This window comes from Thermobia domestica, chromosome 13 (assembly GCF_964235325.1).
Source record: "Thermobia domestica chromosome 13, izTheDome1.hap1.1, whole genome shotgun sequence".
Taxonomy (NCBI): domain Eukaryota; kingdom Metazoa; phylum Arthropoda; class Insecta; order Zygentoma; family Lepismatidae; genus Thermobia; species Thermobia domestica.
The window spans coordinates 169,631,810-169,647,120 of record NC_137466.1 but is presented as its reverse complement, the minus strand read 5'-3'; the positions used below and the strand labels follow the sequence as shown (position 1 = coordinate 169,647,120).

General features: G+C 33.6%; 1 protein-coding gene across 9 annotated transcripts in view; it reads left to right on the top strand.

The window, feature by feature from the left end:
• The window catches only part of unc-104 (kinesin family member unc-104), a 209,262-nt gene that overhangs the window by 184,998 nt on the left and 8,953 nt on the right, over positions 1–15,311 (top strand). For 6 of the 9 annotated variants that reach the window (XM_081736858.1, XM_081736861.1, XM_081736859.1 and 3 more), the window contains 5 exons: positions 2,031–2,195; positions 4,232–4,452; positions 6,871–7,060; positions 12,122–12,363; positions 14,839–15,015. In XM_081736858.1, coding sequence (XP_081592984.1) covers positions 2,031–2,195; positions 4,232–4,452; positions 6,871–7,060; positions 12,122–12,363; positions 14,839–15,015 — 995 coding nt within the window. The remainder of the gene's footprint in view (positions 1–2,030; positions 2,196–4,231; positions 4,453–6,870; positions 7,061–12,121; positions 12,364–14,838; positions 15,016–15,311) is intronic. The other 3 variants (XM_081736865.1, XM_081736864.1, XM_081736860.1) reach the window with 1 other exon arrangement.

Below are 15,311 nucleotides of genomic sequence, written 5' to 3'. Positions count from 1 at the left end.
ATAACAGAGTTACCCTGTGTCAGGGAACTTTTGAGACACCCTGTATTTGACTTTGACGAGATTTGTGTGTATACATTTAAAAATAATAGAAATCATATATTGAAATGAGTATACATTCTCCATTTGAATATTCAGCAAACAATAAATATTAAAGAACACGAATAATAACGAAAGATATTGATTGTTACAGATTTTGAGCTATAAATATAGGTGTCAGGTAAAACAAATGCAACGAAGATATTTGGACAAATATCAAGAAGTCATTCATAACATTAAATGTAGCAAAAGCAAGTCTTAATAGTCAAGAAATGAAAAACTCTTTGCGTTGAAGGTGTAAATGTAAACAAGGTGTAAATTAAGAGTTCCAAAACATGGTATCTTGAAAACAAATTGATGTGCTAGCTGCTACAGAATAAAATAAATTAAACACTTCTTCTTAGCCGAAGTTTTTTCGATGTATGGTACTTAAAGCAATTTTGCACCCTTTAGTAAAAAGACTTGCCTGTCGATGCTTGTACTTGTAGTTTTATCTTGATTCTTGTTTATAGTGTATTCTTTTATAACATAAGAGGTTGGAATATGTCAGTCTTTTAAGATCCTCATGTCCGCATATAATTGTTTCGCATATGTGTGCAATTAACAAAAGATGAATCTGATCTTTTTATGATTTTTTTCTGAATATTATTCTAATATTTACTTAGAGCGACGAAGGGAGAGAAAGTATGGCGACAGTCAAAAAATCGAATTCAATATTTCAACTGATTTACAATATTCCATGCCCCATGGATACCGAAAAAGTGATTTTTCGACATTTGTCCGTCTGTTCAGCTGTTCGTTTTGTGTACGCTTGCCTAGAGGCCATACTATTTAACGTACTTCAATTAAATTTTAAACTTAAGGTTTCTATGTGATTCTTCTGGAGAAGGGGATTCGAATTTTTCTCCTACCCCTAAAAATAAGGGTAATTTACTTAAGAGTAAAAATCAAAAATCGCGGTTTTCTCAAAAACGGGTTTAACGATTTTGTTTACATTTCATAAATCAATTTTTCAAAAGCAATCTTACCATGTGGTATAAGTAATTTTTTTTCTGGGAAAAATCGAGAAAAGGCAGTTTATTCTTGGGGGTGATTTTTTTTCGGACGATTTTCTCAAAAACGTCTCAGACAATTTTGTTCATATTCCATAAATAAATGCGTATTTCATTAAGAACCTGACAAATATGACAAACTCATTCGTCCTGAAAAAAATCTACGAGGAATAGTTTATTCTTAGGACGAATTTCTCAAAAAACGACACAGGCGATTTTGGTTATATTTCATAAATAAATATTTTATCGTTATTCTGATAATATTACATAAATCACTTCCATGAAAAAAAAATTGTAAATTACTACTCATGCGATTTGTTATTTTGTAAACAAATTTTCATTAATAACCCTAACATGTGGCATAAGTAATTTCTTATGGAAAAATCTACAAAGGGTAGTTTACTTTTGGGGATGAGTGTTCTTTGGGTGAAGTTTTCCGAAGACGCCTTATAATTTTGTTCACATTCCACAGGAAAATGTTTCATTAATAGTTGCAGCACATGATTTAATTTAAGAAATTGGGGCGGAAAAGTTTAGTGCGGTGTCCCATACCTTTTGTTTTACTTTTCTATAGTTTGTTGAGGAAAACAAATTAATTACCGTTGCTAATCTTTTCTTCTCTTGTATGATTTTCGGTTTACTGTATAAAGTTTAAAACTTTTTATGTTGGAGCTATTACTAGTTTCTAGAAGCTAATGTGAATTTCACATTATCTGTTCGAAAATTTCGTATAGATTAATAAAATTTGGCAGTACGATATAATTCTTCATAAATTTATATAACAAATTCTCTATAAACATTTTAAGAAAAAAAAAAAGTTTTAACAAATCGATAATAGTTTACTTACACTTCAAAGAACACTTTAAAGTAAATATGAAATTTTTGAATTTTCGTTGTAAGTTTCACAGATTCATTATTGATTTTATTTTTTAATTCTTTTAGCTCCAAACGGGGAATATGTGCCAGCTGTAGTGGACCATGGTGACGATTTACCATGCAGAGGCCTATTTTTACTTCATCAAGGAATTCAGCGCCGAATTCGTATTACAATTGTTCACGAAAATGCTCCAGAGTTGAAGTGGAAAGACGTTAGAGAACTAGTAGTCGGTAAGTATGCCAATTCCTTCGGTGCTTGTTATAGCATATAAAGTATGTTTGTTTAAAGCTTAATTAAAATACAAGTGAAACGTGTTATTGGAGAAGCGAGAATATGTCTAAAGGATTGCTTATTTGTTCATAGGTTTTTCTTGTAGATAATATCTGTGGGAAATAAAGTGTAAACGGTGAAGGAACATTAAAGAGGATACACTAGAAAGCAGCGGCAGTCCATGTGTATATTTCCATTTTTGCGGTATCATTGTTCGAAGCGACATTTGCTCATGTTTTCGTTATATACACTCAGGATAATAACGATAATAAAATAATTTTATCTGATATATCCTCCGTACGAGAGTAAATGTAATTTCTTCAATATTTCGGCAGAAAATCGTTGGTCGTAATTATGAAGATAGAGTGACGATGGTCTAATAATTGGATGGTTGATGAAGGCTTACGAAACAGATTAACAATGAAAAGTTTACAACTGCGCTGTAAAAATTGTAACCGAAATTAACTTATTTTTCCTTTTAATGAAGTTGACGTTTGGGTTCGTTGTTTTCAACTATTGTGGTTATGTTTATAAATTATAGTTATTCAAGAATGGTATTATTTTTTTTTTAAATCAAAGTTAATTCAAAAACTTCCATTTCTTTATTTTTTGAAGGGTATAATTCTGACATGTTCAAGATTATAACCAGTTGCCTCCAAATGTTTGGGAAGACTTAAAATCTTGTCGTATGTTATTATTTTTGGATAAAATAGAACATCAATCAAAATTTTCTTTTTCTTTCTTTTTTTTTTTAAACAAATCAATATTTATTTAGTAAATAAATAAATAAATAAAACCCAAAACTAAACTCTGACCAAGTAAATTTAGATAGTATTCATACTGCTTGTTTAATTTACTCTAAAATTTAGTACAATATAGTTGAAAACACTGGATGTTTAACCATACTTTTTTTTTAAACAATATTCATCGGTTTACAACAATTTTTACAGTGCAATTGTAAGACCTCTTGTGCTCACTTGTTCTTAAAAGCCACGAGTTGGTGAGTACTTCAAACTATATGCCTCTAGCCAAACTCCCTCTATAAAAATGGTTGCGTGAGTACAATAGAATTCTGAAACATGCATTTTTGTACAGCACACATGTTAGCCCCAAGTGAAGTCAACCCGACTGCTGTAGGTCCCATAGTGTTGGTGCTATGGATCTTGAAATTTAATTTTTTTCATGTTTTCGGCAGCCCATAACTCAGAAATGACGGATTTCTGCACCAGGTGGTCTACTTTTGTGTGTGTGTGTGTGTGTGTGTGTGTGTGTGTGTGTGTGTGTGTGTGTGTGTGTGTGTGTGTGTGTGTGTGTGTGTGTGTGTGTGTGTGTGTGTGTGTGTGTGTGTGTGAGTGTGTGTGTGAGTGAGTGAGTGAGTGAGTGAGTGAGTGAGTGATCGTAAAAGGTAGTGTGGCTATCGAACAGTATCAGTGTTTAGGTATACAAAAACAATGTTTTGTTTTTTTTTTTCTTTCTTCGATTTTCTGAAAAACTACGCATGAGGATTTACACACTCATATCATTTTATTCAGCTCAATGAAGTCTTTCGATTGGTGTATGTCTTATCTTTGAACATTTTTCTTCCTTATTGGCTAATAATACTGTACAATTTTGCAAATGTCTTTGTGGTGGACAAACATCGTGCTCGTGGGTTTTCTCGGGGTTCTCCCGTTTCCTCACACTTTCTTCATTCCACCATTTCATTTATTTCTTATCATCACCGTCTCCTTTAGCCTAACCGGCATAACCGTGGGACGTAAAACTAAAGATTTCATTTCATTTTATTCAATTTTGCAAATGCGAATCATTACTGTTTAAGCTAAGAGGCCCCGCTGCTAGAAATAATTAGTAATAATCATCTCTGTTACAGGCAAAGTACATGAATACATAAGCTTGGAAAACAATAAATAAATATATATAATTTACTTGATTTATATGATACATCTATTGATAATTTAAGAATAGATTTAATTATATATTCTTTCATTACTTACAGGTCGAATCCGCAACACTCCAGAATGTGAAGAAGACGATAATGACAGCTCCGTATTATCTCTAGGGTTATTCCCTGGAGAATACGTTGAATATCCTGGCGATGATCGTTCTATGTTCCGGTTTGAAGCAGCATGGGATAGCTCCCTTCATAATTCATATCTGCTGAATCGAGTTACTCCTTACGGCGAACAAATATTTATGACAATTTCAGCGTACTTGGAGGTAAGGTTAACTATTTCTAATTAAGAATATACAAATTAACTAACACAAATTCGTTTACATAAAAATTAAACTAGTTTTAAGAATTAAAATGTTTTGAAAAATTCACGAAATAAGTTTTGACTTGCTAATAATAAGGAATAGGACCTTGATTGTACTTCCACTTGTCAGAAGTGTGATTTGTCCATTATGTTGCATGTAGTTCATTATTTCTACTTTCACACAAGTGTTAATTTATCGTGAAAGGAAGTATTTGAAAGTTACAGATTCAAGGAAAAACATCCAACTGATATTACAGTGTCCCATTTGATCCCGCTTTGTGGTCAAACACATTTTGTCCCTAGTCTCGGATAAAAATCAAATAAATGTTTCGAATCCCGCTTTCCGAAAGTTGCCAGATATTTTAGAGAAAAAAATGAAGATTTTATGATTTTTAGAGAGAAAAAGAAAAATATTTGGTATTCAGAGTTTATATAACAAACACATATATAGTTTAACATACTATTGCATTATGAGTACTACGGAGGGCAAAGGATACCAAAGTAATAACCAATCTCGGGAATCGAACTTGGAATCCGTCCAGCGCCTGTGCATTGACAATTTCGTCAATAACAACCTGAATGCAAACAAAGTTATCTGCACACAAACGCTATTACCAATACAAAATTGTGATGTGATTCAGACAAAACGAAATTTCGTTCCAACCTCACCACAGAGAACCGCAACAGACCACAATATTAGGAGTTATATTAAAAGCAATATACTTTAACAATTCGATTCTGTTATAGAGAACATAGTATGAAATCTAATATAGGCGGACTATGCACATAATAAAAATATTGAAAAGAAATTACATATATGATTCAGTTCAATGTATTGTATACTTTTATATGTAAGATTCTACATTCTTACACAAAGGTTAAAAAATAAGGAAAAGAAAAAAAAAAATGTTCGTAAATACTTGCGCACAGAAATTATGCAGATTTGAATGCTTCATGTCCATCTTGAACATTGCTGTGTCATTCATCCGCATCTCAGACGAAGCCCTGCCCACGGGTCTTAAACCCAGGCGTAAAATAAAACCTCTAAACCTCATATCACACGAATTTTTATTCATTTCGTCTGCTCATGTACTCTCATTGGCTGGAGCATTATCATGACACATAAGCAAGGTATGTGAGAGTACGTTATCACAGTAGTTCCTACTAGCTTCAAACGTGAATATAGAGTCCATTGTAACGTAAATTGAAAGAAAATGCAGAAATAAAGCGAAATACACTTCTTTAAGTCCATTGCAGAAAACAAAATGAATGTTCTAAAAATTGTTCAGAATAAAGGTCACTGTAAATGTACAATAATTTTAATTGGAAACTAGGAAAAGTTCATTAAAAATAATTGCAACACATAAACACAAAAAAGTATATTAAATTAATGGTGGTAGCTGATATGGTTCGAATTAAAGGTTAAGATATAAATAGCCTCGATGCTGAAAGGAACGCTATCCAACCAATCAAATATTACATAAGTCTTCGTTGCCTTTTAATTGTATTCTAATAAAGACTTTGCATCTCATATCAGTCTCACAACCGTTTCTATACGTTCAAAAAATCCTTGCAGGATGTACCGAAATTTATTCCCACTTGAAGTTCTTTTATTAATTCGCAGTGACGTCTGTTCCTGACATCAGTATTTCACGATCAATCGAAAGTACGAAGATAGTATTGATAGACAAAGGCTAAGATGCTAAAACCAAATTGTTCTTTAACATAAGTTTGGGGTGCTGGTCAGATAGAATATAAAAACGTCAGCTTCTTGTATTTTTAAAAAAAAAATATTCAGTTACACCGTTGATTGCGTTGTTAATAATGTGCAAGAAACAAGTTCCTTCTATTATTCTTTTTCGCACTAATTATGAAAACATTTTAAAAGACTCCACGACTGTCATTTCTTTCATTTATTAAGAAAAGCAGAAGAAATCGTTTTATGGGGAAAATATAAATGTACGACGTCAAACGTGCTACAAAAACGTTAAACTTACACGAAAAATGTAAGATCTAGCAACCCGGTCTTGTCTCATGTAGTGTTAAAAAAGGACGTTAATCTACAATCAGTCAATTTAAATTGATAGTGCATGAAGTTAATACAAAAACTTACGGAATAATTAACTTCTGTGGTTATGCAAAATCGTAAAAGTGGCAACCATTTTTTTTTTCTTGTCCTTACATGTAGTAGCGTTTTCTTCCTTTATTTCTAAGTGGTAGTTCTTTTAACTCAATTGATTGTATGTTTTTTGTATAACTCAATGTACTTCTTTGACAAGGGTTAGGTGGTAGAGCAGCAATATGCTGAACCTCGCCCGCTTGAATAAAGCCTTTTTCAGTTCAATTCAATTCAATTCATACGATTCTTTCTTAATTACAGATTGAAAATTGTGGTCGCCCGGCTATCATTACCAAAGATCTGAGCATGATTATATACGGACGAGATGCCCGCACTGGACCACGTTCTCTGAAACACCTGTTCTCAGGCAACTATAAGAATGCCGAAGCCAATCGTTTGTCGGGTGTCTATGAGCTGGTTCTGAAGAGAGCTGCAGAAGCAGGTAGCCCAGGTTTGTTCAGTTATCCACCCACCCCCTCCCCGATAGTGGTGCTTGCTCACCTTTTCCACGCCTGTTACAGCATGTATGTAAATGCAGTATTTTCATCCTCCCATAGTGTTATAGTACCTCAATATTTTTTTACGTAAATAAATATTTAATAGCGCCTTTTAGATAGAAATAATTCAATTGATGCGTTTTCTTATAATGGTTTATTTTCAAAAGCTGTTACATTATAGAGTACTATGTCTAAAATACTTTGGGTTATAAGATATGGGAGTAACGTTCTCAATAATTCACTTAAAAGTATGCTTAAGCCTTTGAGAAGTAAGGCGACCTTCGTATATATTAAAGCAGAAATTTGTACGCTTTGATCGTATGGATGTATAAGAACTAAAACTTAGTAGGCCAACAAGCTTATGTTTTGCTATTTCAGTTCAGCACACAGTAGCTTCAGAAATTCAGTCTTAATTACTAAGTCTAAGTGAGTATCTAATCGTCATAAACCTTACGGTCTTTGTTGTTCAGAAAGTATATTCGTGCATTTTTCTTCCTCTATAATTCGTATTGGTGTAGATTATTGCCAACATTTTATTTATAATAAAGTTTCAAATACATAATGAGAGGCTAATTTATACTGGAATCTTTAATACAACAACAATGTTAAAGGAAGTGAAAGGAATCCTGCTAGGGTCTCTATATTTAAAGGCACTGTTTATTCACGTATTACAAATTATTTCCAACCTGTCAATAATTTATTACATACAGTGTTTTATTATTTTATTATTTCTTTTTGATATAATAGATTTCATTTTGTGATGAACAGCTTTTGGAAATAAATAAATAAATACATTTAAAATCTAATATAGTTACATATTGTATCATATTTTATATTTTAATCCGTGTGAGAGTGTTGTGAATTTGCTAATTTTTTATGTAGTCAACTAAACGTTAATTGGCGCCGTTAATTTTTATTCTAGAATATAGCTGTAATATTCTTAAGGCAACGCAATAAGTACTTTATAGTGGTCTTGGTTATGTAGACGATACCACGCATTAGCACTTTTTTATTGTAGCTTTTGTGTTTGCTGTGTTTTATACACAAACTCGTGAATGTTAATGATAACTTAAGAAAGACGTTTGAATTTGAATTTGGCTTCAGTCTCGGTTGCTGTTGCTTGGCACTCAGTTTGGCTTGTTCAGTCCAAAGATTTGTCTTGTGTAGTTAGTGTTTAATGCACAAAGAATTGAAGAGTGATATGAGAATAAAGACTAAAGTAGTGTTGAATTTGCTTCCGGTTCCTGATTTCTATTTGTTACAAAAATTTTATAATGTGTGTGTGTACTTTTTTCTTTTACCGATAATATATGAGAATTAAAAATTAAAATGAGGATTTTTTCTGATAGATATATCATTAAAATTTTGATGTTGATCGTAGATATGCAAGGGCTCGGAAGGGAAGGCTTTTCTGAGGGGGGGGGGGGGGGTTGTTTGGAAAATTTTAGGGTAACTAACATTCAACGTAAAAATGTTTTACTAAAACGTTTAATAATATTAGCAATAGCTGTTCTCAAAATGTAGTATATTTCGTGCTACAAAATTATCTAACCAACATCATACTCAAAATAGACGCATATAGTTACTTTTGTAAACTGAATTCTCTGAAGCTCAGGATAAAATGTTTCCCAAACAGAGAATGAAATGTAAGCAAGACAAGATTTATATAAGCAAGACAAAAGTATTTTACACCAAACAGTGTTAAGACGTCTCTCGGACATGAATATTAAAAAGAAACCTCCCACAAGGAAGTCCCGTGTGATACAGAAACACATCAAGGAAAAAGATTCGGGGATATGTTTGGAAAGCTGACAGTTGATGACTGGAAAAGGGTAATTTTCTCAGATGTGAAGAAATTCAACGTTTTCGGTAATGATAGTGGTGTAAAACTGTGGATGGAGCCTGGAGAAGAGTTAAAGCAAGAGTGCATCAAGGAGACAAAAAAGTTCAGTGAAAGTGTAATGCTATGAGGAGCAATGTGTTCTAAAGGTGTGAGAAGAATTAAAGTTTGCACAGGACCAATCGATGGTTTATTGTACTGTGAGATACTAAAGAAGGAGCTTTTGAATACAGCTAGGAGACCATGTCAGTGGTTTAAATCTTGAACCATTCATTTTTCAAGATGATAATGCATCATGCCACCAATCTAGGGTTGTCCAACAGTGTATTCAGAGGTTATGGTGACAGGCCAATTCACCTGATATGAACCCCATTGAAAATTTCTAGGCTATTATGTCTTCCAAATTGAGCAAATATTGTTGTAATAACAAAACAGAATTAATGAAAAAAAATGTTTGGTACCATGAAATCGAGCCTGTACTTGTGAGAAATTTGTTTCATCAATGCCAAAAATAATTCAGGCTCTTATAGTTCAGAAGGTATAACGTCGTTGTTCTCCCGCGCTTGGACCTGCTTGTCACTGGGGGTGTGGTAAAAGAGTAGCCAATCACCACCAACCGTTTACTGCGCTCAGCGAGCCACGAGTAACCAAGCTGTCACTCCCCATAAACGCCACTACAACTTTTCGCGGGAAGCCAACGACGATATACCTTCCACAGTAAAAAAAAAAAAAAAAAAAAAAAAAAAAAAAAAAAAAAAAAAAAAAACTAATGGACGACATAAAAAATACTGAAACACTATTTTTTCTGTTAAATAATGGAAACTGTATTGTAAAGCAATAACATGAAGATAAATATCATAATATGAGTAAATAGCCTCTAAAGTGATGAACGTAGATTTCTCGAAGACATACGGGTGGGGATACTTTTTTTGGACCGAACTGTGTATATAGATAAAGGTAACCAAGGAAGTTCTGTCGAGGTCTGTGTTCAATTGGCCCTCACACCCAGTTGAATGCGAATGGAGATAAGGTGAAGGTCAGTTGTTGGCATGACTATATCAAACATACTACCTGGCTGTGGCAGTTCAGTTACACCGTGAACATGCGTAAGGACAGAATGAACATGTGATCTCCACAGAACCCCATAAGGGCGTGTATGCTGTTCGAGTTCGAATTAGGGTCAAACGCCGCTGCAGCGGGGCGAAAATATGCCAGACCTTTGGCGAGGGTATCATGACTACGCGAACAATGCAGTGGTGGTTTAACAAGTTTAAAGACGGTGACGAAACACTCGAAGACGTACCACATGCCGGAAGACCAATACATGTACAAAATGAAAATCTTCAGGCAGCAATTGAGGCGAACAGTGGATAGACATGTAAGGAACTGGAACTACAATTCAGTGTGAGTGGAGAAACTATACGGCAGCACCTCCATCAACTTGGGAAGCATTGGAAGTTGAGTCGATGGATCCCACATGATTTAACTGCGAGCCAGAAGGCAACGCGAGCAGACACCTCTGTTTCTTTGCTGCCTCATCTGAAGAAGGAGCCATTTTTGGACAGGGTGTTGACAGTGATGAGAAGTGGGTCCTGTATGAAGCTCCACTGCGCCGTCATCATTAGTTAGCATTCCATGAACCGGTTTTAAAACAGTGCGAAACCAGCACTGCACCAGAAGAAAGTGTGTTTGGGGGACTGCTCGCGGCATCGTGCATCGGGAACTTCTACCAGCTGGTCAGAGCATCAATGCAACTGTGTACTGTCTGAAGTTGAACCATGTTCAAGAAAGACTCCGGAGCCAGCACTTCTGAATCGCAAAGAGGTCCTCGTGTTACAGGCAAAGTTTCGTATCTGTCTTGGTTTATAATACTTTTTTCTTGCCTGTCAGATTATATTTAGGCAACTAGTAAAACACATATCAACATGTATAACTCCAGGAACTGGATAAGATGGTTAGGCAACCAAAGCGACATTTGGTATGTGGTGGTTGCGTAACGTACACTTGCTGGAAACAGCCAATGCCAGTTTGAAAATCAATTAAAGCAGCCAGCTCTGGATTTAGCAGAGAACTCACAAGTGCTGGATATTTTAAACGCACTTTCTTAATTGTAGAATCCATTACAAGAAAACTAAGTACTTCAATAAGCAAGTCATAAAAGGTCAAAAAAAAAAAAAAAAAAAAAGCGAGAACTTCCGGGTTTTCAAAAAGGGCTTCTTTTTATGGGGAAAAAACCTGTTCCAAAAAAGCCAGCTTCTTTGCATCTCTAATTGATCATAAGGTTGATATGATGTATTATTAATTGCAATCCAATATAAGGAATTTGAATTATTTGTTCCTTACTCCGTTACTTGGCTTAGATTTGCAAGAGATATATTCGTTAGACCAGGCTGATATCCATAGAATATTGCCTTAAATAGACCCAGGAAAGCATTCTTTATATTTATTTATCTAAAGCTTATTTATGTAGGAATTGTTATACATAATTATTATTACTTAAAAATAGTTATAATGGTAGTACTTCTTTTTTATTGAGAAATTATTTTAAGAACGTAATTACAGTCTTAATAGAAAATTGCTTTAGTTAATTAAGAATGAAATTATAAATCAAAATTAAATGAAATGAAGCGTTACAAGTATTCTTTCTTAAATCGCTTTCTCCAAGATGACAAAATTTATGAGGAAAATACAAATTGTGTTTAATGCAGATCTTGGATATTCTTATCACATCTTATGTGACTAAATGTATATGTTCACTTTATTTCTGAAAGCACTGTCAAGAGTATAAAAAGGTGAGGGCCTTATTACTGTTACTTATTTGATTAAAAATAAACAAGAATAATTTCTACTGTTACAGAGATGGAGTGGCAGTGTAAAATAAATAAGAAAAGAAATTTCTGAACTCATTTACATCATAAGATATCCGTATTTAGCTTTTTCTTTTTCGTGCTACCGTGTAGCCGTCATCCTTTAACATCTTGGCATGCTCTTAGAACCAAAATAAAAATTTAACGCCAAAACGTAAATCTGGAAATAAATGGTATCAGTAATACTAAAAGTCGATGTCTGCGCTTTAGCGTTAGTTTATCATTATGAATGTATTTAATTCCAGCTTTTCACAGTTTTCTTTACATTGAGAATTATATATAGAGTTTACACTGTATTTTATCGACAGGTGTACAACGGCGTCAGCGACGTGTTTTAGACACAAGCTCAACTTATGTGAGAGGAGAGGAAAATCTTCATGGATGGCGGCCTCGTGGAGACAGCCTTATTTTTGACCATCAGTGGGAGCTAGAGAAACTTACTCGCTTGGAAGAAGTGGGTAAAATAAGACACCTGCTACTGTTGCGTGAACGATTAGGAATCGATAAAGTTATCCTTGGAAGAGGGCATGACTTCACAAAATCTGAGAAGGTACAGTATATTTCTGTGTTTCATTTTATTACGTTAAGGTATGTCCATTATACTGAATCGGTTTACATGGTGGCGGTTTTAAGGGTTCTGCGCGGAATTGAAGTCCCTTCTTTTAAAGGTTAAGTGTGTGTAATTATAAAAGTTTCCACTTATAATTGCCGGAAACACATGAAACAAAAACTACTGAATACTTCACAGCATTCACAAGCCAATGGATATCCCGGCAATATGCATCGGATATAGTAAAGATCTAGAGGTACGTATTAATTCATTGCAAATCCTAGGTGGTAAAATCACCAGATATAATAGTAATTTTTAAGGGTCATTAGTTTCTTACAATTTCCTGCATCCAGCACGAGCATTAATTGAGTATAAGATAGATTCGCTACCACAAACACACACACACACACACACACACACACACATATATATATATATATATATATATATATATATATCCCACTTCCATGTACGAATCTCAAGCATGAATATGTCACAAACGAACATTGAAAATCATTCAGAGCAAGCAAACAAAATCATACAAAAAATTAGTAAACAAAGATTTTAATTTAAGCCGTTGTTCCTACATCTAAGATTTACCTAGATTATACATCCTGTTTATCCATATAGTGCAATGATTTGACACATCACGAATAATTTAAATATAAAGGCGCAATCTGTTCTACATAAGACTCTAATTATTGTTTCCACCAAATGCTCGAGAAGCGTTGGTGACGGCACGTATGCAGGTTTCCGCCTCTTGCACATGCTCAGTACGACGTCACAACCAAGCAGATAAAAGGAAGAATACATGTAAACTGCTTTAATTGGCTGAAACCATACAGTGGTTACTAAGTAAGATAGGAACATTCGTGGGAAATTTAACACACACGGATTCTTGCAAGAAAAGTCTGATAACTGAGTGGAAGTTCCTGTTCACGCAAAAGAAAGTTAGTGACCTTTTAAAAATCGAGGCACACTTCCCAAATTTTGTCAATAAATAATACAGAAATATAAAGATTACCACACGTTACTTATAACCATTATTACTAATTATTATACAATTACTACTAATCAAATGTATATTGTACCAAACTAAATCAAACTAATACAAAACATTAGTGATTATAGACGACACCACCTTGTTATTCATATTTGTTAGAACTCGTCGTTGCTGAAGAAGTCTTGTTTTTCAGAATCGTTTTGTGAAGAAAAAAAAAACAAAAAAACTAACAGGTCATTTGAAGTTCATATGAACACAAATTTCGTCCATCACAAGTTCTGTTGACATTCTGTCATCTGTTCATAAAGCTTTCAATACACTAAACATTCGTTCGGTACGTGTATTACTGACTGGTATAGCGAAAATATACTGCATTATTTTGATAAAGTTCGGTTCATCTACTTTGTTGAAAAACAATAATTTACATAATTATTTTTATCCTTGTCATCAAGTAATGATATGGATTTCAAAACAAATAATTTCTTGTATAGTTCATTTCCATCAAAATTAATTTTAAGTTTAATCCTCACCTTTGTCAAATCATAAAATGAAAACTGTTGCTGCTGCGACAGACGCAACAATGAAAAGAATTTGAGTCCAGCCTTTTGCTAGAACAAAATGTCCTTATAACTTACAACAAATTACAACATATATTATAAGGTATAAATTATAGTTATAATTAATTAATCTAATAATTTAATATTTAAGCCCATAGATTTAGTTCGTTGGCCCATATACCCGCAAAATGAAGAGAACTTCGGGTCAAGCCGGAAGATCTGACAATCTTAAGTAGTACTCAATGTATCATCATTGTTATCATTGTTTCCGCCAAACACGCTCAAATTTATTTCACCCCATTTTGTCTCCTGAATTATTTTGATTTACGTTTCTTTCTTTCTTTCTTCTTCGTTATTTTTTCCACCAACTTAATCATAATTTTGTATTATCAAGTATTTGGCTATAATATCGTTTTGATTTGATTTGACTTCCAGTTTAGCGTCCCTATTGGCAGCGAGTCTATATGAGACTTGGATATACGGTTTAATGTGGGATCCGAACCACATGAGTCAGCCAGGAATCGAACCCGGGTCTCCCACGCCAAAGGCACGAACGCTAACCCCCTAGTCTCGAGGGACCTCAGAGAGTAACATATTGTTTAAATATTTTCGCACCAACAATTGTTTTGCTATGCATGAGTCAAACTTATTCAAATTTAAGTAATCGACATCTAATATCGTTCTATTACTATTATTATTATAATTATTGTAATTATTATGATTATTACTTCAAGATTTTAGAATAATCATCTATGAACTTATTTCGATAATTTACATTTTCACAAATAGGGCGAATTTCGATGCCAAATCTACTCGTGAGTATTTTGGACTGTACTTTTGGAAAAGAAATGCACTGAAATACAAACAACAGTACTAGCAAAAGAATTACTAACATTTGTATCCATTATTTTACAGGAGGTGTGCAACATGGTAGCTAAAGCAAACAAAGAAGGCCGAGCAAGTCCTGTGATGCCGCAAATGATTAATAAGTCAAACAGTAAAGAAGTTTACGAACCTTGGGAGATGACGGATAAGGAGAGAGAATTAACTACTAAATGCATTAAGCTCATCCAAGGGAGAATTCCAAGTAAGGTTAGTATTATGTATAGATGGTAGATCCCGAGAAAATTTATTTCATTATTTTATTTCCTCAGACTTAAATCAAACCTGCATTATTAAGTTTACGTGTATGGTCTGAAGAAAGAAAAAAAAGAAGAAACTATGGATATTATCGCAAAAATCAAATACACATTGATAATTATGTAGACAGTACAAATGCAGTTTGATGTTTTAATATATACAGATGCTTAAATATGAGCATAATAATAATAATAATAATAATAATAATAATAATAATAATAATAATAATAATAATAATAATAATAATA